This window comes from Triturus cristatus, chromosome 5_2 (genome assembly GCF_964204655.1).
Source record: "Triturus cristatus chromosome 5_2, aTriCri1.1, whole genome shotgun sequence".
Taxonomy (NCBI): Eukaryota; Metazoa; Chordata; class Amphibia; order Caudata; family Salamandridae; genus Triturus; species Triturus cristatus.
In genome coordinates, this window is record NC_140588.1 from 327,501,899 (window position 1) to 327,526,158 (window position 24,260).

Below are 24,260 nucleotides of genomic sequence, written 5' to 3' on the forward strand. Positions count from 1 at the left end.
GGGCTTTGTGCAAGCCCTATATGTAAGAGATATGCGCGCACTTTAAGAATGTCAGATGTATCAATATCTATGACTATTTACATGAATAACAATTTATTAGCTCTTGCAATTTTTTTTATTCAAATCAATCAGGATATATAGAGCGCTACTTATCACCCGTGAGGGTCTCCAGGCACTGGCGTGGGGGATGTCTGCAGCTCCAAGCTATTTTTTGATGAGCCAGGTTTCTTTCCGAACTCCAATAGCGTTGGTGCTGATCGTTCAAGAGTTTGGGGGCACGGAGGGAGATGGATCGGCCGCAGTGGCAGCCCGTGCAGGTAAGCGCGGTGGTGGGTGGCGGGGCTGTGGTGGGGGCATGAAAGTGACAAATGATGGGATAGGGAATGTGAAGTAAATAAAACCACTTACCTTGCGCTCGCCGCATCGCCAACTCGGCTATGCGGCAAGCGCAAGGTAAGTGGTTTTATTTATTTATTTATTTTACATTCACTATGCCGTTGTTTGTCACTTTCACCACCCAACCCCTGCCCCGCCAATGCACTTATCTGCATGGGCCGCCACTGATGGCTGCTGCTTCTGTTTCTGATGATTCAAGGGGAAAGAGTGAGGTAAAGGGAGAAGGAGTTAAAAGCTGTCTTGTGGGCTGGTATGTGGGCTGCTGGAAGTTCACTCTGGTTGATGTAGGCTGGGCCCTTGTTTTTTTTTTACTGAGTTTTAGATAGCGCAAACTTGACCCGAAGGTATCCGGTATCAGAGCGCTTTACATAGCACCAGTTGCGTTACATGAGGACACATTCATTTTTGTTAGGCACGGGGAGATTAAGTGATTTGCCCAGAATCATAGGATGTTCAGAGTCATTGCCGAGACCTGAACCCAGTTCCCCTGATTCGAGGTCGACCGCCCTACCCATTAGGCCAACTCCTCTCCTCTACTCTCTTGTTGCGGAGGGCTTTGTAAATGTGGGTGAGGAATTTGAAACTGCAGCATTTGCTGATGGGGAGCCAGTGCAGTGCTGTGAGGTGGGAGGTCATGTGGGTCTGTCTCGGAAAGGTTGAGAATGAGCCTGGCTGCCACGTTCTGTATTGTCTGGGGCCTGTTTTGGAGTTGGGTGTTGATCCCTACATAGAGGGTGTTGCCACAGTTCAGGTGGCTGGTGATTAGTGCCTGTGTGATGGTGCTTCTGGTGTCTGTGGGGAGCCATTTGAAGATTTTCTTCAGCATGCAGAGGATGTGGAAACACGCTTAGGAGACAGCATTCACCTGCATGGATAGATTGTTGTTGAGAATAATGCCTAGATTATTTGCATGTTCTGTGGGCTTAGGTGGGGGCCTAGTTCAGTGGGACACCAGGTGTGGTCCAGGAGGAGGCGGTGCTCTCAAAGATGAGTAGCTTGGTTTTATCGGTGTTAAGTTTGAGGCTTTATAGTGCTACTCTTCCCACTGTAGGGTGTCAGACCACTTTACATCACAAGCACACATTATACATTGACATTAAGTCATACAGTGGTGTAGTGTAATTTGATGTCCATGATGTTACATAAAACAGAGAGGGTTTCCAGGTGTAGGAGTGACCGTTTGTTTTTTAACTTGTAGAGATTATATACCAAGATTGAATGGCTGAGAGAAACACAAGTGTACATAAAAAAACATAGCTACACATATTGAAGAAGACGGTCTATGCTGATGTGTTTTTTTTTTCTACAATCAATGCAGATTGGTAGGCGTACTAAGTGTGAGAAAACACAGTATGTTGTAAAATAACCATCCTATATTAACACTTTTAAAACAGACAGTGTATGTACATTTCTGTTTGGTTGCATGTAAAAATTACTGGTTAAATCCAATAGACACCTCACCATACCCGACTGAAAGTACCTGTACCCAACTATTTACCAGAAGACACATTTAGTAGGGTGATGGCACACACCAAACAACCCCCCTGAAGCTCTTCCCATGACTATGAGCTTTGCAGCAGGCACATTAATCCTCTTTTCTATTTTATGAGTCAATACTGACTAAACAAAACACAGATCTCTTTAGCAAGTGCATTAACCACCAGAGTTATTTTACCATTATTATTATTCTCTGAGATTTGTCAAGCGCACAGTGCTCTCTTTATGAGAGACAGTTTAAATGCAGCCTTTGCCACCAATTAAGCTAGAACAGATTTATCATCATTTTTCTCATAGGTGCCAACTGCTTTGCGAATGAGTTAAAAAAAATCATTATAAGTTGACTGCCAGACTGCTATTCATGACTCTGCCCCTCGTATTTCCACTCCCTCGTTGTTGCCAACCTGGACCCTCAATTTATGTGTTCTCAGAGTAAGGGGTTTCCAATTTCCGCACTGCCCATATCCTCCCCCTAAAATGGTTGCTGGGGCTGGCGCTGATGTTGTGGAGTGTTCTTGCACACCTTAATGCACATCTGCTGTTCAAAGCCCTCAAAGACAAGCTGGAACACACCCTGAGCAATGCTTTCCAGCTGTCTTTTCTGCCACCAGAAACCACTTTAAGGTAGTGCGACCGGTGCAGTTGCACCTGGCGCTGGCCGTGGAGGGTGCTGTATGTAAAAATAAATGCTGTAGAGTTCCTTGTGTGCCCAAGTAGTAAAAATGTAAAGATAACTCTGGTGATTAATGTCCCTCCCGGATAGAGATCAAGTTTCGTCTAGTGCCAGTTTTGACTCATCATAAAGTAGTGCAGAGGGTTAATATGCCTGCTACAAAGAATATGTAACTCACAGAACTGTATTATATGTGGATAGCACAGTGGTTTCATGCTTTTGGCACAGATATCCTTTTGTTACGTGCAGTTCAGAAGTTACAATCCTAATATAACACAATGACCTCTGAGCTGTCACCAAAGAGCTGCATGCAAACTGTATGGTATAGGTTAAGAAGTTTTTCCTCAGTCTTTCATAATCCTAATGTTGCTATATGTTGTCGTACTATTTAAATGTTGTCGTACTATTTAAATCCTGAGTTTGTGCTTCTCCAGACCAAACACTCCTAAAATGTACTGCTTATATGGATAATGTGATTCCTACACCTTGTAACCTTCATTGTCCTATGTAAATTTTCCTATAGTCTAACTTACACATTTATGATTCTTTGTCTCCGCATAATGTGTGTGTGTGATGTAAATTGCTTCTACGCCCTTTACTGTTATGAGAAGCGCTATAAAACAAATGAAATGCATGTGAAAGAGAGGCTATGAAAAGATGAGGGACACTACTGTAGGGTGGCAGTGAGGAAATCAGTGGAGAAGGAGGTCATTCCGGGGCGCCAAATATTCTAGCATGGGGCACCATCAATGCTAAAGCCTGCCCTGTCTGCCTCTGTGTGATATTGGCTCCTAAATGGGTGACGGGTGAAGGGAGCTCTTATCATGTGAAACGTGGTGGGTAACCATGTGGGAATTTTGAAAAATGCAAAACAGCGCATTTTTCAAAGTGCCATGTTGCGCACACATACCCCTAGTGCACCATGGCTCTGAGGATCTGGAACTCCCTTGCCCCCCGAAGTCAGGGTGAACCCTTCTACTGTCTTCTTCACAAAAAAAAGAGGTCAAAGGGCTCCTGATGAAGAAATTTCTGCCTTAGCCTGGCACCTTCATCGGATTTTGAATCCATACCCGTTGACTCTGGCCCAGTCACCTGGTTCACGATTAGGTCGGACAATTCTAGGCTGTGATTTTGCCTGTTGGTGTGTTTACCTTTCCCTCACGAGATTGTTGGACAAATTTAGACTTTGATTCTGTTGCTTTGTTTATTCTGTTTTGTATGCTTATACCCTTGTGATGCATAATCTGTATTATACCCTTTGATGCATAATCTGTAAAGCGCTCTGATACCCTCGGTGGTCATGTTCGCGCTATATAAAACTTTCAAAATAAATAAATAAATAAACATTATGAGTTGGCAGGTTTGCAATTAAGAGGTAAAAGACTTCTATCACTTGCTAAGCTTGTTGGTCTACTCAGCTCCACTTACAAACCGCCTATAGGCTCTGGTTATTTCATAAACATTAGGGGGCTTATTTACAAGAGGCCCGCGTCACCAGAATGTTGCTTTTTTTGATACTCGAGTGGTCTCAATCATATCTGTAAGGCGCCGCAGAGCCACCCTGCAGGACTTTGCATGAATTCATAAATATGGAGTAAGGCAACACAGCGTTGCCTTAGTCTGCTCCAAGGAGGTGTTCAATGAACTTTGCGGTGGGGGTTCCTACGCAACAGCCATGGATTTTGACGCTGCCCCACATTTACAAAATCACTAAACCTGGGGCAGCGTCAAAACCTTATGCATTCCCAGAGCAGGCATAATGAGGAAAAATGTTTTCATTTCTCCTCATTTTTACCTCTCTTCATGTGTACTGCATTCTGCAGTACACATTGAATGAGAAAAAAATCTCTTGAGATTGAGGAAGGTGCCTCTTCCTGCACAAAACAAATCCTGCCACAATGCAGATACCCCAAGAGTGCCTGCGTTGTTGGTGCAAGGCACCAAATTGTGTAATTGCTGAAATGACTGGAAAGCACTGTATCTCTAAAATACAGTGCATTCCTGCCCTTTCAAATTGTGGTAGGGCAGCACAGCTAAAAGACTTGCAGCGCTGCCCTACGCCATTTTTAGGTCTCGCCTAGCGTTGGAGCGCGCATGCGATCCTCGCTCTGCGAGGCTTCTTGTAATCAAGCCAATTTCAGAAGTGGAGTCTAGACTCTGCCCCTTCTTTCCATTGGCTAGCGTCATCGTGCATGCTAAACCCTGGCTTTCCATTGTTTGTGAGGCTTTTTAGTCCCTCCTTGTTACCGGCCTGTCTCCTTTTGGCCCCGCCCACCTGGACTAGATCTTTTACTTGCGGCGTTACATGTAAGCACTTTTACTGACCCCTCCATGACGGATGGGGCGTCAGACTCTCTGCCGAGATAAACCATTTACAAACCTAGTGGGTACCTGTTCCCATAATTCAGGAGTGTTAGCGGATTCTAATCTTCTTGCCCAGCATTACATCTTCGGGTGAAAATTGGTCTGCTAAGTTGTTCCCTGATTGCACAGAACCCCTATGAAGTTCAAATGGCGCCTGGGTTTCAGGTTCCATTTACAGTGCATAATTTGGTGTGGTGTGCTCAGTGCAGTCCAGGAAGAGGTGTCATGACACAAAATACACGTGCTGATGGGAAGGTGCTCGGTGCACCACAGGCGTGCAGTGAAACTCTTAACTGCACACTCTCGCCCGTGCCGTGGAATGTTCGATCCTTCGTCAGCCTGTACATGTGAAAGCTGCCTGTAAATCATCCTGTCCCACTGAAGTAGCAAACAGGCTGGAGGTAAAAACATTCCCGAAGTTGCGGAGGCAGCAGCGAGTGAAGGGGGAGGGATCTCTTCTTGCGTCAAGTCCATTACATGAGGAAAATAATGACTGCTCTTCATGCAGCTAAGTGAGGGCACCTCACAGACACTCAAAAGGCTACCGATTCACTCTCCTTGCAATCAACAGGAAGCGACATTCTAAAACAAAATCCTCGGTGATCACGCACCAAACACATCGTTGGTAAAGTGCACCATAGCGCTCTCCTGAAGTCCCAGGTTTTATGTTGCACACTTTAGACATAGACTCCCATTCTGGTTTCCTTTACTGCTTTTAAGGTCTTTCCTCAAATAGCTTTAGCTATTTACGGACTCTTCTCATACCAATACTTTAACAAGCATTTGCAATGCAACAGGTCTCCCATTTATGCAAGTTTAAGCTCTGGGCATTATAAATGACAATATGTTTTATTTATGTTTCAAAAACAAAAACATAAATAAAAGGCATTGTCATTTACAATGCCAGTATAGCTCAAACGCGTGTAAATGCGAGACCAATTGCATTGCAAATGCTTGTTTTGAAATTAGGCCCTGAGTTCATTTGTCCAATCGTTGAAAGCGGCTCAGGGATTGGCGTGGCGCAGCCATTTACAGACACAGTAATTACAGTCTGCGTGCTGATCGACGAATAGATACTGTAGAGGGGCAACCTAGCAGCTTTGGGTTATTTGCAACGTGCAGAGCCCCTGCGCTCTGACAAAGGAATGTCTTTCCAATTACAACTTCACCTCACAATTGTGACAGTGAAGATCCATTTACAGCCAGGGGTTCAACGGTTGTCACAACAGAAGGTGCAATCATCCTGCACGTGCGATGCCCTAGCAATTGTACACAATGACATGACGATCATTCTGTTGTGACGTCGGCTCGTTGCAGCCAGCAATAGACAGCGGAAAACGCGTCTATCTCTGCCAAGAACTCCTTTGTTTTTTTTCCTGGAGTTTTATACAGTGCGAACTTGACCTGAAAGTGTCGGGTATCAGAGCCCTTTACATGCGCACCATTTGCGGTACAACACACAACATAACAATAAGGACACATTCGTTTTTTTTTGGCACATTTTGTTTGCGAGTGGATGTGAATGGTTGGAGTTTTTTAGTGACCACACCGTCATCCGCTTCAGTCAACATGCATACACAGACGTCACCCAAAGATTACACTGACACTTTATTTGTGGGTGAAGAACTGCTGCAGGTTTATTTCATACAACACAGTATGATAATAAAATTGGGTTATCTTACGGGCGATCCAGGGCAGGCAGCCCCTTGCTGCTCCGCCCGCCTGGTGAGCCAGCACACACGGTGGGTCGATGCCCGGCAGTGTGGCACATAATTATTTACAGATCATCCACTGGGTCACGTGATCTGTCTCCTACTCCCGCCCCTTCCGATAGGGGCGGAGCGTGTTGTGGCACACCCCCGGTTGGTCAGGCCCCCCAACCGCCCGAAGGACTAACGGGGCGCCGTCGCGGTCTTCCCAGAACCCCCTTCGGCTCCTGGACCTTGGCTCGGGCACCCTTACTGTGCCGGACAGGGGTACCCTTACTGTACCGCCTGTCGCAGAGGTACCCTTACTGTACCCGTCTGCATCCAGATCGCCCTGTAACTCCGCCTGCAACGCAAAAGAAAACATTAAAACATTCCAACTAACGCGCTGTGCCTGACACGTGGGGTAAGTGGAAAGGGAGGGAAATCGCGTGTCCAGGCTGGAGCGGCGCAGGGAACAGAGGAGGAAATGGGCGAGCGGGCCTCCTAAGTAGGGGGGGGGCAAGCCGCGCCCCCCGCCCCCACCGGCCCGCCTCCAGCTCCAAACTATGGGAGTCATACCTTGGTGGGCGTAGCCTCGCGCGCGAGGCAGCAAAGGGGAAGGCTCCGACTGGGCGGCCACTAACATGCTGCCCTGCTGATGTCCCACTGCTTGGGACGCGGGCAGCGGCATAGTGACCACACCGTCATCCGCTTCAGTCAACACGCATACACAGACGTCACCCAAAGATTACACTGACACTTTATTTGTGGGTGAAGAACTGCTGCAGGTTTATTTCATACAACACAGTATGATAATAAAATTGGGTTATCTTACGGGCGATCCAGGGCAGGCAGCCCCTTGCTGCTCCGCCCGCCTGGTGAGCCAGCACACACGGTGGGTCGATGCCCGGCAGTTGGGCACATAATTATTTACAGATCATCCACTGGGTCACGTGATCTGTCTCCTACTCCCGCCCCTTCCGATAGGGGCGGAGCGTGTTGTGGCACACCCCCGGTTGGTCAGGCCCCCCAACCGCCCGAAGGACTAACGGGGCGCCGTCGCGGTCTTCCCAGAACCCCCTTCGGCTCCTGGACCTTGGCTCGGGCACCCTTACTGTGCCGGACAGGGGTACCCTTACTGTACCGCCTGTCGCAGAGGTACCCTTACTGTACCCGTCTGCATCCAGATCGCCCTGTAACTCCGCCACAGCTCTGGGGAGGCTACCGTCGCTGCCAGAGCCCCCCTTCCTCCCTTTGCTGTTATATGTGCCCTGCGATCCAGCTTAATGGGCTAAATTAGGGGTCCTGTTCTGTAACCCGTAAAAGACGGCATTAATGTGCAACTTTACACAGAAGCCCAGGGCAGACGAACAAAGGATGTCTTTTGGCCCCACTGCCGTAAGCTTAGACGTGACTGGTGTTCCTAACCTTCTAAGCGAAGCCACAGCAGATCGTCCTAACGTCTTTAAGGGAAGATCTAGTACCTGCATATGGAGCCAGAACTGAACCATAACTGAATTCCTCAATCCTTCGATTCCCTTCACATCCTAGCACGAAGGTTTTAATTTCCACTCTATCTACAAAGGTGATGTATTGATAGCGTCATGGTTCCTGAGTTGCTACTGCGAGGGTTGCATGATTTGTCGGCTGGGCAAAACATTTTTAACGCAACTGCTAATCGGACGCCGTTTATCATGACTCCGGATAAAGCCAATTTGACTGACTGAATACATCTCTCAGCTCGGGGACCCAAATATGTGATTGATTCCCAATTCCCTGGCTCCAAGAAAGGCATGAGCGGGAAGGGCAACACCTAAATCTGTTTCTCAGGCTGGGAAATATGGCATTGATAACAAGGCATGGTGAATTAGGCCCTATGGACCTGGAATCCTATTAAGATTCTTCAATTGGCCAAATTAAGTGCCTTCCTGGCTTGTAATTGTGTTCCCAACAGCTACATCCCAACAAGCAGGGTGAAGGTAGCGTGCGAGTCAGCCACTTTACCTACGTATATAAACACAAGCTGACATCACGGGTATATGGATTTGTTTCCTTTCACATGGCATTATCCTATTGTGTACTGCAAACTGACCCATATCTAGCAACATTACCTCGTTTTAGCCTTTCTACTTGCAAATTAAGGTACATTAAATAGGACGATCGAGTCTTATACTAGTCCCGCTGTCCATCCCAATCTTTTCCTGCTCCCCACTGGGCAGCGTATAAATTGCCTCGCTTGATAAATAGAAGCTAGCTTCGGACTTTATTGCTGCTGGAAAGGGTCAATAGGTGTGCCTATAGTCCTTGTTATACCGGTGTTGCTGTGCTATGGTAATTCGTGGTGCCGCCATAGTGGCTTGAAAATGAAACGTCTATTTTATCAAATGATTTGTTGTGAGCCCCAGTTATGATTTCGTTCATATCTTCATAGTTGACAGTGTCTCTATCTTGCCAATACCTGGGGCACGTCCGCCTAAAATGACGACATTACATCTGGCTTTTCCGCTAGCCTTGCCCATTAACCTGTCAAATGTCTGTAGAGGGCAGCACGTCTCTGGTCATGCTCATGGTCGCTCTCTGCTCTCTCAATTATTACTATGTAGCTGAGGGCATGCCATACACGGGTGTCTGGTTGAAGTATGCACAGGTCATTGACTCTCTCCCACGTGCAGTGCTGTGAACCGTTTGAAGTAGTTCATCAGATTCCGCCAGCCACCTCCTAGGTGGAGGCTTGCACTCCCAAACTTCTGCTCGTGTAACACCAAGCCCACCTCCAGTTCAGTGAAATTTAGTAATTCACGACACTGACAACTCCAGGGGCCAAATACTGGGCTGTGTAAATGCGGCCCGAAACCACCATGAACAATTCAGCTTGGAGTGGCCGGGCGTGAACCTAGGCTGGCTGAAGGCGAAACCTTTGACCATCACTCCTGGCAAGATGTGCCACCGCAGGTAGAATAAAGAGTTATCCAGCCCTCCTTACTTCCTTTCCCAGTTCGACACAGGTCGAAGAAGAATGCCCCTTTCAGAAAGGTCATGGCCTTATCCCTGAAGCCTATCCACCCAGCATTCTACCAGAAATCTACAGCATTGCTTTGTAAAGCGTTTTCTGGTTCCCCAATTGTTTGTGGTCGATATGCTCTCCCTCAGTTTGACCAAACTCTTAGCTAATCGTACGCCTGCCTAATTCCCAGGGCTGCCTGGCTTGAAGCTTTCGCCTGGAATTGCCCCCCCAAATGAGGCCCTGCACTGAACCTTAATCTGGCCCTGGCGCCTATCAAACCACAGTGACAGCCTCTGTCACCTTCATACAATACGTAAACAAACCTCACAAGGTCGCAGCAGCGGCAAGCCAGGCTAAGTCTCGGTCAACCATGTCACTCCGTGCTTTCCCTGGCCTCCCCGTGGAACAGGGAGAATAACCTCAAAGATGTTAAGTATGATAGACAAACCCAGGCCTTCCGTCTGTCTCAAAACAGCTCATGCTGCTGCCTTTCCTGTATAGACTAAGCTGCCACTATGACTGAGTTGCAGAAATTATCACACCAGCTGCTTCCTAATAGCAAGGCTAAAGATGAAAGGCCGCCGCATCTCTTGACTTAAGCGTGGAACTACAAAATACCTACAAGATGTTATGTATGATACACACACCCAAGCCCACAACTTTTCTTAACACAGCACAGGCTGCTGACTTTCTATATACGCTAAGCCGTCACTGTGACTAATTTGAGAAACCTTACCCCAGCTGTTTTTTAATAGCAAGGTGAAGAGGAGAGACAGCAGCATCTCCTGACTCAAGCGTTGAACTTACATTACTAACATTGGTCGCCCAATTTCTGTGTTACACCTTTCCACAAGCTGACCATTGCATCATGGTTGCGACTGGGATTTAGGCTGAACCTTGACATAATTGTACACCTGCTGCCAGAGACATATCTACCTATAGCCTGCCCTTATCCTGTTGCACCACTTGACGAAAAATTACCATAGGCCAAGAGCTAAACTAGTAAACTACTCCATATGTGTCTCAAAAACGCTTACCATAAACCGTAATGAGTACAGACTCGTCATAGATCACCCTGGCCCCCCCAAACCTTTCCCAGGGAACTGGAGAGAAATGAACTCAATTGCGCAGGGCATGAAATACCAAAAGTTAATGATGACGACGTTTCCATGACCACTCGCAGATGCATTTAATTAGTTAATTAGTGCCACTCCTACCAGTGTAGGGTGTCCGCGACTTTGCATCTCACGCAAAACCCGCCGGGCAAATCAATCATATGCATATAAGTCAGTGTATAGGAAAGGTGACTTGAGCCAAAGGACTCAAGGTGTAGGCGATTCATGGCCTTCCCCACTGGCAGGCAGTATAGTTTAAGGCTGCTTGGAGTGGAGAAGCACAAGCTCGGTCGAGTCAGCCAAATTAACCCTCTTTGTAACACTAATCAATGTTCTAATGATGTCCGCTTAGTGGTGTGTATGCAGCTCTAGGATGAGCGTTCGTAGCTCACGGTTGACTATTAGGGCTGTAAGATCTACATTGCAAGTGACAAAAGGGTGCCTCCTTTGAACACAGTAACCTGCTGACCTCTATACATCATACACACTCTGAAAATCTACTTCGCACACGTTCATTGCAGCGGGCCAATTTAACCGTCTGCACTCCTACACTGAAGTCACAACCTCCACTATACAAATTCTTGATCTTTCTCCAGGAAGGTAACGAATCGCACGAGTTATCCTGACATTTATGTGGGGGCCTGGAATTGCCGCGGAAAGAAACGCAGCATCATGTGCTTCAAAGCAACATTAAAGACACCAACACATACCGCCTCTGCATGCTGGGCAGCAAAATTGCAACCATTCCAGTGCGTGTAATCTAGAAGCACCAGAATGTGTATGTACAACAAAAACCAGCGCAAACCGTCTTTCAGCAAACAAGAGCCTCAGAGGAGTCCTCCAGCGGACATTGTAAGCGAACCTCCACATTTCCATAATGCAGTGCAGACACACAGGTAGTGCCGTCCATGACATCGCGCCCGGCCGAAGCCGCGGCGGCACCCATGTCCCCCGTGCCGCGCGGCTGGCGCCCGCGCGAAGCGGTTCAAAGCCCCGCATGCAAATCCAGCCTCCAGCACGCCAGGCCAGCACCCAAGCACCGACTGTGGCCCCCCCCCCCTCAAGAAACGCAGCATCCGGTGCCTACGCATCATAAACTTCCAAACAGGGCAGGAGGAGACAGCAGGGAACTGCGACGGGGGACAAGATAGCTGAACATGGTGGCATGTCAAGAAAACAGAGATCGGTGGTGAGCCCCTGTAAGCGATAACTGTCTTATGAGAGCAGCGCCTGCTGGGCGTGAAGGGCCGTGCGCAGCCTGCCCTCGAATGGATCCTGTCCGAACAGTGTAGGGGGGTAGCAGTAACGATACGGAAGGGGCATATTACAGCGGGGTACACTCAGCGCCACAGGGGCAGTGACCTATGACCGTGAGCTATAAGACGCAACCCTTTCTACGATAATGCCGGGTTCTTCTCCCCCCCCCGCACCCTCATAACGAACGTAATCTCGGCGGGGTATGCACTCCCTTATTCAAAGGCCGACAACATCAGTACCATCACGTTGCGAAACAAAGCAGCTTTACCAAGAGCCTGCCCCCATTCCTATCACGTGGTAAGAGCAACTGTGTGGAGGTGCGGAACCACGATGCAGATCAACCACCGGAACCCCACAATAATGTCCGCGAGCGGTGTGCGTGCAGCTCCAGAACATCCAGACTCCCCGCCACAAATTGCAAGTAACAAGAAGGACGCCTCCCTTGAAAAAACAGAAAACCACGGGCGCCAATCCACTTGGTTTCATTTCCTTTCCCAGCCCTTCGCCCAGCAAACCATGCATTCAGTACTGGGGACAACCACACAGCCACGCTCCTCGTTTGCTGTCCCGCAAACTCTGACGCCACATAACAAGCAATGTAGCAATCCCGATGCGCTCCCAATGCACCTTCTGGCAAATGGGGACTGAAACCAAATGTATGTTGCAGCATAGCCATTCAACGTCGGGGCATTCAACTGCAGTAACAGCACCATCCTTCCACACTAGCGGCACACAAGAAAACCACAAACGAGCCTGAGAGCTACCACACTGCCAAACAACACATCCACAGTCATGATTGGGAAACGCTAGGAAACAAACAGCAGTCGCCAGTTCCGTCTCGTCTCTTCCTAGCCTCTAGCTGGGCTACAGGGCCCACCAGGTGCAGGCCCAGGGACCCCGAGGCACAATCAGCCCTTGTCTGATGACGACACAACTCGCCTATGAGCGGCCTCTGCGCTGGAGTCAGGGGACCCCCGAGGCTAGCTCAGGTACCCCGGAGGCACTGCCTGTGCTTATCTAATGACGCGGTTCTCGCTCTGGGCAGCCCCCGAGATGCACTCTGGGAACGCCTTTTGCAGGCTCGCGCCCTGGGGGCACTGCCTGGCCTTCCGGAGAAGCAGGGCGTCGCCTCTCTCCTTTAGGGGGTATCTCATCTGGGGCTACAGGGGCCTTAAAAACGAGCACGGGTTCTCCCTGGGCACTGCCTGCCCTTCCCAAAAAGCAGATATAGCCTCTTTCCGCAGGGCCCCGAGGCGAGCACAGGCCCTCTTCGGCACCGCCTCGCGTCCTCAATCAAGAATTTCTAGAGCGCGGCAAAGCACCGGTGAGGGTTTCAAGGCGCTGCGTTCTGTCCTGTGAGAAAATTACAATAAATGGGAAGGGTACCTACTATAGACGTGGGCTGACCACTAAAGGCTCCAGCTGGTTCATGCGAGATGTCGGGCTCTGGCTCGGCCCGAGCTACTCCGAGACTCTTGTGCACAAAGCAAGCCAAGACAAACAGCTGTAGCTTCTTCCTCCCCTGCACCCCGATCTTTCACCCCCCTGTGTGCAGCGTAGAAGGTTCAGGCCAGCGCCGCGGGCTAGTTGTACTTCCGTGGAGACGATAATCTCGATAATAAACGAGACGATAATAAAACAGCGCGAGCATGTTCGGGAGCACACTGGGGCAGTGTACGGCCTGCTGCCAGACCACACATCGAGGGGGCATCCTTGTCTAACACGCTTCCGAAAATATTCCCCCCGGGCGCCCTACGGGCTTGTGCACCCCCCCTTCCTAACGGTGCAGTGTGGCTCAGTGAGCTGAACCATGCTTGGGCCTGTGTCTCTGGGTGTAAACACGGTTTGGGGCACGGCACAGCTGAGTCGCAGCGGCGACCTGGGATAAAGAATGACTGGATTTATCAGAGCGCTTTACACCGGCACCGGTTCGGTCACGGACACATTCATCGTCAGGCAGGGGCACTTTAAGAGCCCAGAATCACAGGAATGGTGCGCGCACCCTGCCGAGACTCGAAACCGCTTTCCCAACATCAAGGCCCGCCGCTCTAGCCGTTGAGCCACATCCTCTCCGTGCTCCCTGAAATTGGAGCGAAACCAGGCCAGGACTCCGACCCCGAGCACTGGAGGAGCAACCCGCGATTCCCCACCGACCAGACGGCGTGTCCAGCGATCGCCTGTCCCCGAAAACTGACCGCCACCCAAATTAATCAAAGGGACTTCACATGCCCCGCGCGCACTGGTGATCGAACCCGGGACCCCCGGACGGTGAGCCACCCGCGCTTCCAACAACCTCGACCCCCACTCCGTGGTGTCCAACCACGAGGCCCCTGTACTACCCGGGCTTAACCCAGGGTCGGGGACGGGGAAAAGGGGTTAGAGTATGGACATACCGTAAAGCGCACGTCGACGACGACCACGAACACGACCACGACAACGGCGGCGGCCTGGAGCGACCAAATCGACGGCGACCACGAACACGACCACGACAACGGCGGCGGCCTGGAGCGACCAAATCGCGTGTCCAGGCTGGAGCGGCGCAGGGAACAGAGGAGGAAATGGGCGAGCGGGCCTCCTAAGTAGGGGGGGGGCAAGCCGCGCCCCCCGCCCCCACCGGCCCGCCTCCAGCTCCAAACTATGGGAGTCATACCTTGGTGGGCGTAGCCTCGCGCGCGAGGCAGCAAAGGGGAAGGCTCCGACGGGCGGCCACTAACATGCTGCCCTGCTGATGTCCCACTGCTTGGGACGCGGGCAGCGGCATTCTCTCTTCTGTGCCATTGTGTAAAAAAAGCTTGTGGGGAAAAACAGCTTTCGCCATGATGCAACTGGATACAGCTTAAGAAATGCAATTCAATGAGTTTGAGAAAAAAGAATACTTTTCAGGCATGGAATGTTTGTCCCGTTCGATCTGCTTTAAGACTTAATTAACTAAGTGAATCAGTTTATGTCTTCATTTAAATCCTGTGCTTTCGAGGAACAAACCCCAGTTTTGGAACTCATAAAAGCATTGGAAAACAGTAGGGGTGGAGCAGGGATGCAAAACTAGCGGCAGTCTGGGCAGCCAAGTCAGCCAGTGTTTCGAGATGCTCACAATGAATATGTATGAGATATTTACATATAGCGATTTTCATTGGTGACTATTTGCATACGTGCTTATCATTCAGAGAACCCTTCTGGATTTCACTAGATTGTGAGGTGCTTAAAATAGCCTCGTTTCAGTCCATTATACCGGAAATGGCCTCGATGTGCTCTGCCATTGGCAACCGGTGGAAAGAAAAGAGATAGGAGTTCAAACAAATTGGCAGCAGGCAATGGCTGCTAGAAAAGGAAAAGCCCAGCGTGATCAGATTGACCACATCATAGACTGTGTTTGGCTTTACAATCACCGAGCTCTGTAAATGTCAAAGTCATGACAGTGAGGGGTCCATAACCAGAGTTGGATAGGGACCAAAAATAGGCCTGTCTACCCAGAAAAAAAATGGCCCACATTTGTGGATGGCTACCTTTGGTGAATCATTGCAGGGTTAGTATCAGGGAGATAATTCTGGAGACGGTTACCGTGAATAAGGCCTTTTATAGCTTGTAGAATCAGTAACGTAGGACAGGACTGAAAACTCCATTATTCCAGTGCATCTCACCCATGGGTCTCCTGGCACTCATCTTCGGGTCCCTGGTTCTGCCTTTGCCCATGCTTCCCCTCATATTCCTGAGTCCCCTCCAATCATTAAGCCCAAAAGTACCTGCTCATTCATAGGGGAACGGAAGAGAATCACGTCGTGTCTTCTCATTGCTGTTTGCTGCCTTAATGATGGAGATTTAAATAGCACATGGTTTACTACACTGAATGCCGGCTCGTCTCCTTCTTTTCCCCACATAGGACTGTTTGGGGATGGAATATGTGGCATAGACATATACCACACATCCAATCCCAAATAATCCTATGCTTGTTATTACCGGCAGGAGTCTATGTATATGCCAATGAAGGCAACAAATAATGAGCCAAAACTTGGTGTACAGAGCTGATAATTGTTGAAAAGGCGGCTGGAATGGAGTGGTTTCTACTGGACAGAATTTAGAATTGTAATGAACTAAACAAATAAGCTCACATTCCTTTTTGTTTCTTTGGCTCCTCCTTACTAGGATTTATTCAGTAGATTTGTGTAAATGAGAAAGGATGCCTCGGATACTACTTTAGTTTTTGCAATATTTTTATAGCTGTGCCATGTACCAAATGTTTTTTGATAGATTATTAAAATGTAAGTAACCGCAGACGGTCTTAAATATTCATGGATTATATTTGCACATGGAACAATAAAGATGATACAATTACAGAGATTCTCTTCCTTTCACCAATTGGGGGATGATTGATATTTGAATAATTTAATTGGTAGGATTCATTCATTAGCAGATAAGTAATGATGAGAGGTATCTATAATGAAATTAGGATTGAAGAAGAGTGCCTGGATACTCTCTAGATTCAAAGGCCTACCTGATTTTAATAATGACAAAGATGTAGACTCTTACCACAGACAAAAGGATGTAAGAGCCGGACTCGGTTCAGGGGCTCTGGAACAGAACAGGCAGACTCTCACTGTGAGCAGTGAATGGAAGAAACACTCCTGGGACTTGGACAAAATGCAGAGGAGATATGGTTTCACCATTGGCATTGTCAAAGAGACTGAACACCAACACAAGCAAAATGTTAATACACATTCACACAAGCACAAATCTTCCTTTAGGAGCTCTTGGTCGGCTTTGTCAAATGCAGGCCAGCTCAATGACAAGGAGCCTAGTCATGGTTTCAACTCATGCCTCTTTCATCCACCACCCTACACATCCTGCCTTATTATCTCACTCAAGCATGTCCTTTTCAGCTCTCCTTTCTCCCTGCTTATCTAACATTTTGTTCTTCCTCCTTTCCTCCTGTTCTACCATTCTCTCTCTTGATCTGATCAAAATCTCATTAGTGAAAAAGTAGCCTAAGACCCCAAAAATTAGTGCAGGTCCATTGGCAACCAAATGCACAAATTAAGCACCGCATCCTCCTGCATTGGGCCTTGGACGCCGGCTGAATGCCCAAATTCCCAATCCGACCCTGCCCCAAAAATGGTGCGATGATTCTTGATTGTGAAACAAGTTTGAGAAATGTCTTTCTTTCACTGGCAAAGCAATTATTTTCAAGGTGGCACTGCCTTTAGAATTTGACATTATGAATGATCAACATTGAGAACCTTCATACCCACAGCTTCTGCTGGTGCCTTAGTTCTGAAGCAAAATCTTTGAAAAAAAGAAATTGAGGGGTGGAGGGAGATGGAGAAAGTTCAGTATGATTCGCAGATTATCATGTGAGATAGTACATTATTACGTGAGACATCTATATTTTCAACTGCCAGAATAAATACTAATTAACTAACTATTTGAACATAGGAAATGGTTCTATTGCCCTCTGAAGCTGAGTTTAGAAACTAGCTGGCAATGCCTGTCTAAACCCAGAGTTGATCTGTGCCGACTATGTAAGACCCTGGTCGCCATAGTGTTACAAAAAGTACACTCCCTTGGATAGTCGTTTTAGGGGAGGGAAATGTCGCCTCTGGTGTGGAGTACAAAGATGGAGCATAATCATGGGTCCGGTTAATGAGTTGTGCAAATAGTTTCAGGTATTTATCAAACCTAATAAATACCATTTCCTGATTACCTGTGGGTAAGGCGGTATTTACATTGTGTGGTAAATACCTCCTATTCTGAGTTTCCAATTTGGAAGCGAGGCATAACATTTAGGATCAATATCAAAAATACTGAATTCCGCATGTTTTGCCTTTCTACTGGTATTTTTCCAAGATAAATATAATGAAGTTTGACAGGCCAAAAATGTGTTGGAGAAAATGTCAAAGTTTGTGATACTTATCACACTGTTCATACATTCCATCCCTATATACCAAGATCAGATATTAGCCCTTACCTTGTACTCAGGCCCATAGTCTAGAAGAAACCACACTGATGGATCCTGCGGATTCCGCTCTCCTGCGCTCTAACCATCCGGACTATAAAGAAAAGTAGAGTTAGCACCATTGTTTCCTGCTCTCAACACTTGTAGTACTATCCTACTATCCATACTTCAGTGGCCCCAGAATATATTTTGAAATTTAATGGCTGAATTTGACTGAGTTTAAATGGATCCGAATAATAAAGAAAGCTCTTTCAGTAAACCGGAGCAATAATGTCCTTTTTCTATATTAATTTTCTTCTCTGATTTAAACATTCACCTTTATTCATGTGTATGGGATTTAGTTATGTTAGAGTGGTCCATAACCCAACAATTTTCAAAGTGGCATGCCCAACCCTGGCTGAAAGTAGTAAAAAAAAAAACCCATGGTCTCCACACTAACCAATTGTCTCTCTTTTATTTTTAGAGCGCTCATTATTTGGCGGCGGATTGACCAATCAGCAAGGACCTCCCCAGGAAAGAGCGAAATCATCAGACATCCTAGAGGAGCTCATGATGCAAGGAATAATACAAAGTCAGCCTAGATTTGTGAGAAATGGAGAAGCTTTTGATGTCATGGTACGTACAGATGCACATTTAAATCATCTATACGCTTGACTGGGGCATATTATCAAGAAACGGTGTTAAAATTATTGCCGCTTTAGTGGCAGAAAACTGCAGCTAAGGCGGCGAGAATGGGCTTGATAATATGTCCTTGAGAATTCCCATAGAAGCCCATGTTGTGGTGTCAACATGGGCTTCTATTGGAATTCTCTGCGGCATATTATCAAGCCCATTATAGCCGCTTTAATGGCCGTTTTCTGCCACTAAAGCGGCGATAATTTTAACGCTGTGCTTGATAATATGCCCCGACTGTGAGTAAAGAAGAAAACAACAACAAAGTCAATAGAAGTTGCCTTTTGCACCGTGCTAAAGTTATTGTTAGTGTTATTGTTAACTTCGGTTTATATAGCGCCTCCCTAAATAGAAGCGTTTTTAGCAGCTTCCTAAAACGCAGGAGATTTACTTCTCTCCGAAGCGGTTCTGGTAGTTTGTTCCATATCTGTGGAGCCAAAACCGAGAAGGATCTCCCTCCTTTGGTTGCTAACTTATATCGAGGGCAGACCAATAGCTGGGAATCAGAAGACCTAAGAATTCGTTTGGGCTTATAGACCTCCAAGCGTTCTTTAATATAGGCGGGGGCTTGCCCATAAATTGCCTTATGGGCCGTGCATAAGCTCTTGAACTCCGCTCTCTGCTCAATAGGGAGCCAATGTAGCTTAAGCAGTAAAGGAGAGGCATGGGTTCTTCTAGGTAGCCTGAAGATTAGTCGCGCCGCATCATTCAGGACAACCTGCAATCTATTGGTCAAGGTTTTAGGCAGACCTAAGTAGAGAGCGTTCCCATAATCCAACCTCGAGATGATTGTAGCAGAGACAACTATACGGAGCATGGAAAGAGAAAGGAGGGGAGCTAGCTTACGCAGCTGTCTGATCAAGCCGGTACACATCCCTACTACGGAGGAAATCTGACTGGCCATTGACAACTCATTGTCAATCTTGATACCAAGACTTTTTACTTTATCATGTGGTATCGTTGTGGGACCTAATTCCTGGGGCCAATATAGGTCACTCCAAGGTGAGGCTACGGTCGAAACCACCAAAACCTCTGTTTTTTCCGGGTTTATTTTCAACAGGTTTGCAATCATCCAGCCGACCGTATATCTAAGGATGTTCTGGGCATTGGTTTGCGCCAAAGCCGTATTATCAATACTCAGTAGCAACTGGGTGTCATCGGCGTAATTAAACACACGACAACCCATGTTCACTAGAGAATCAATCAACAGTTGCAGGTAGAGGTTAAACAATAGTGGGGATAATGCAGAGTCCTGGGGGACTCCGCACTCCAGAATACCTACATCGGAGATACAATCCCCCAGTTGAATCCTCTGCGTCCTGCCCGTCAAAAAGGATTGAAGCCATTGATGGACCAAGCCCCTTATCCCAAAAGTGGCCAATCTGTCCAGTAGCAGGGAATGGCTGACAGTATCGAACGCCGCAGATAGGTCTAAAAGTATCAGGGCGCTCGGTTTCTTACTGTCAGCCATGCCTCTAAGCTCATCCAGTACCGAGAGCATCACCAACTCGGTGCTGTGGTGTGCACGAAACCCTGCCTGACGCTCCTGGAGTAGATGGTGTGACTCCAGGAATAAGGAAAGGGACTTCAGCACATGTTGCTCCAAAACCTTGGACAGAAAAGGCAGTTGGGATATCGGCCTATAGTTTTTTAAAATAGCCGGATCGGCTCCTGGCTTCTTGAACAAAGGCTTAACTCGTGCCTCCTTGAGACTCGATGGTAACTGGCCAGTCTCCATTGAGCTATTAAGAACGGAGATGATATGATCTTCCAGAATAGGCCGCGCCAGACGAAAAACCCTGGGGGGGCACGGGTCCGCCGGGGAACCTGACTTGGTTCTACTCATGAGCTGCTCAAGACTTAGAGAGTCTATCTCAGGGAACCTTGAAATAGAGGCTTCCAAGGAGATTTTAACTTCCTGTGACGGAAGCGGGCCATTCAAGGTACTATTCTCAATCTCAGAAAGAATAGTCTCCACCTTCTCCAGAAAAAAACGTTGAAAAGTATCAACGTTTATTGTGGTTTCAGTCGTTTCTGGTTTTTTACTCAACTCTGTTAAGATTTTAAACGTTTCTTTCTGAATATTCTCGGCCTGATTTATGCAGGTTTTGTAAAATTCTGCTTTTGTTGCCATAATCAGCTTTTTATATGAATTGAGTGAGATTTTGTACTGTTCCCGGTCTATACCATCTTTTGTTCTCCTCCAGTTCCTTTCTAGATGGCGGAGCTTCTTTTTGTGGTCCCTCAGAGGCGGGGTGAACCATGGAGCCCCTTTTCCTACTCCTTTTGCTTTTTGTAGTTTCTCGGGTGCTATCTGGTCAATCGCCTGACTCAAATTCCGCATTATGTCCCTATAGTCCTGATCTAAGTCCCCACTAAAGGCCAATGATTGGACATGATCAGGAAGAATACTGGTCAAAGATTGTGAATACACTTTTATCCACTGACAAAATTTTTCAGTTTTAGTGGTTTTTGGGCCGGTTAACCAACAGTGGGGATCTCACAATTCACCAAATGATGATCCGACCAGATACAAGGTAAAATGTCCACAAGGTTTACCTTTGGGTCTGAGGTCCAAATAAGATCAAGGGTATGCCCCTTAATATGTGTGGGGGCATCTACAAGCTGTTTAATACCAAGTGAAGACATGATATTCTCCAGGTGTTGAGTTGCCGGATCTTTATGGGCTTTATCCCAATGCATGTTAAAATCCCCGGTTACCACAATTTTTTGGTATCTTGTACAAAAATCAGACATAATAGGGGCAAATAAATCGTTAAATGCTGAGGTAGAATTTGGAGGACGATAAACTGTAAGAATAACAAGACATGAATTATTCAAAGTAATCTTCACTCCAAGTATGTCGGATAGATCTACGGTCTCAGCCGCTATTTTGACGACCTTTAGGTATTTTTTATACAAAATTGCTACCCCCCCACCCCGTTTGTGCCATACCGCATCGTATTCATTGGGAAGGGCGGCTATAATGTCAGGCAAGGAATTATCGCCCAACCATGTCTCCGTAAGAGTTAAAACATCAATGTCCTCATCCTGAAGAAGAGTGAAGATTTCAAGATGATGCTTATGAAGCGACCTTGTGTTCAGGCTGGTTAGCTTCAGAGAAGGCGGGTCAGTCCCAGACCTCCCTCTGGGAGGTCGAAGGATATTCATATCCTCTAGCTTAGTCATGATAGTGGGATCTAGCTTTTGCCTACCAATATCTAAATAATGTAGATCTCTAGATGAGAATACCTGTCGCGGGCCAGGGGACCAAGCCCCTGAGCCCGGCCGAGCGCGGACGGGCGCAGACGGGCTGAACTCAGGCGTAACTCCAGCGAGCCCGCTGCGCGTGCCTGCTGCGCGTCAGCATGACCGGCTTAAATAGAGGTCTAGCGTCCTTCTGACGACTAGACCGTCAACAAAAATGGCGCCACCAGGCGTCCTTCTCTCCCCCCAATATGTCCGCCGTAGGTAGTGGAGATGGAAAAGGGACCCGCTAAAGGAGCGGTGAGTGTTCCAATAATTATAGTGCAAGTAAGAGGGCCAGCGAGTTAAAACCAGGGGAACAAAAAAGAAAGTAAAATAAAATACCAAAAGCGGGAATCATTAAAAATACAAGGCGAAAATTGCACTGTTGCCGTTCTAAGCGCAGCGCGCTATGCGATCACACTGCAGGTCAGGTCAAGAATTGCCACTAGATTTACTCGGCTTAAATAGAGGTCTAGCGTCCTTCTGACGACTAGACCGTCAACGAAAATGGCGCCACCAGGCGTCCTTCTCTCCCCCCAATATGTCCGCCGTAGGTAGTGGAGATGGAAAAGGGACCCGCTAAAGGAGCGGTGAGTGTTCCAATAATTATAGTGCAAGTAAGAGGGCCAGCGAGTTAAAACCAGGGGAACAAAAAAGAAAGTAAAATAAAATACCAAAAGCGGGAATCGTTAAAAATACAAGGCGAAAATTGCACTGTTGCCGTTCTAAGCGCAGCGCGCTATGCGATCACACTGCAGGTCAGGTCAAGAATTGCCACTAGATTTACCCGGCTTAAATAGAGGTCTAGCGTCCTTCTGACGACTAGACCGTCAACAAAAATGGCGCCACCAGGCGTCCTTCTCTCCCCCCAATATGTCCACCGTAGGTAGTAGAGATGGAAAAGGGACCCGCTAAAGGAGCGGTGAGTGTTCCAATAATTATAGTGCAAGTAAGAGGGCCAGCGAGTTAAAACCAGGGGAACAAAAAAGAAAGTGAAATAAAACACCAAAAGCGGGAATCGTTAAAAATACAAGGCGAAAATTGCACTGTTGCCGTTCTAAGCGCAGCGCGCTATGCGATCACACTGCAGGTCAGGTCAAGAATTGCCACTAGATTTACCCGGCTTAAATAGAGGTCTAGCGTCCTTCTGACGACTAGACCGTCAACAAAAATGGCGCCACCAGGCGTCCTTCTCTCCCCCCAATATGTCCGCCGTAGGTAGTGGAGATGGAAAAGGGACCCGCTAAAGGAGCGGTGAGTGTTCCAATAATTATAGTGCAAGTAAGAGGGCCAGCGAGTTAAAACCAGGGGAACAAAAAAGAAAGTAAAATAAAATACCAAAAGCGGGAATCGTTAAAAATACAAGGCGAAAATTGCACTGTTGCTGTTCTAAGCGCAGCGCGCTATGCGATCACACTGCAGGTCAGGTCAAGAATTGCCACTAGATTTACCCGGCTTAAATAGAGGTCTACGTCCTTCTGACGACTAGACCGTCAACAAAAATGGCGCCACCAGGCGTCCTTCTCTCCCCCCAATATGTCTGCCGTAGGTAGTGGAGATGGAAAAGGGACCCGCTAAAGGAGCGGTGAGTGTTCCAATAATTATAGTGCAAGTAAGAGGGCCTGCGAGTTAAAACCAGGGGAACAAAAAAGAAAGTAAAATAAAATACCAAAAGTGGGAATCGTTAAAAATACAAGGCGAAAATTGCACTGTTGCCGTTCTAAGCGCAGCGCGCTATGCGATCACACTGCAGGTCAGGTCAAGCACTCTTGTTTTGTTCACATTCATAGTGCATGCAGTTTCAGGAGGCAAAATGCATTATTAAGGCCACTACCGGTAACCACATTCCCACTTTATTTAATTTTATTCAATTACATGCATGTGTCTGTATTGGCAGCTCCACTAACAGAGTCCTCTGTACTGTTGCTACCATATAATGCACTTCAGAGGTTCATTTACTTAAGTCATTCCCAATGTTTGTTTTATCCAGGATTATTATTCATGCATGTATGACAACAGACATAAACACTAATGAGCAAAATAAACAGGATCCACCTATCTTTGATTGGTTTCAAAATATTTGACATCAAGAAAAGATTTGGAAATTGCAATGGTTTCATTCACTCCGAAGAAATTATTGAGATAATATTATTAAAAAAATCCTTTCTCTTCCGCTCCAGTTCCTAACACTGATGTGAGGCGCTACAGTCCCTACACCATTGCACACTATTGGTAATGAAGCTGCTCACTTAATGCAATATAAGAGTCATACAAGGCCTTCAGCCCATTGATTTCCTGGCTATTTATTGCACCAATCAGGCGTTGATTAGTTACACAAAAGAGCAGAGTCTTACATTTTTGGACGAGGCGCTGATATTGTCATGAAGGTGCTTGATCA

At 47.3% G+C, this 24,260-nt stretch overlaps 1 protein-coding gene across 1 annotated transcript in view; it reads left to right on the top strand.

Moving 5' to 3' along the window:
* STMND1 (stathmin domain containing 1) overlaps window positions 1-24,260 on the top strand; it is a 100,040-nt gene that overhangs the window by 70,118 nt on the left and 5,662 nt on the right. Inside the window, exon 3 of the mRNA XM_085607078.1 lies at window positions 18,405-18,556. Coding sequence (XP_085463204.1) covers window positions 18,405-18,556 — 152 coding nt within the window. The remainder of the gene's footprint in view (window positions 1-18,404; window positions 18,557-24,260) is intronic.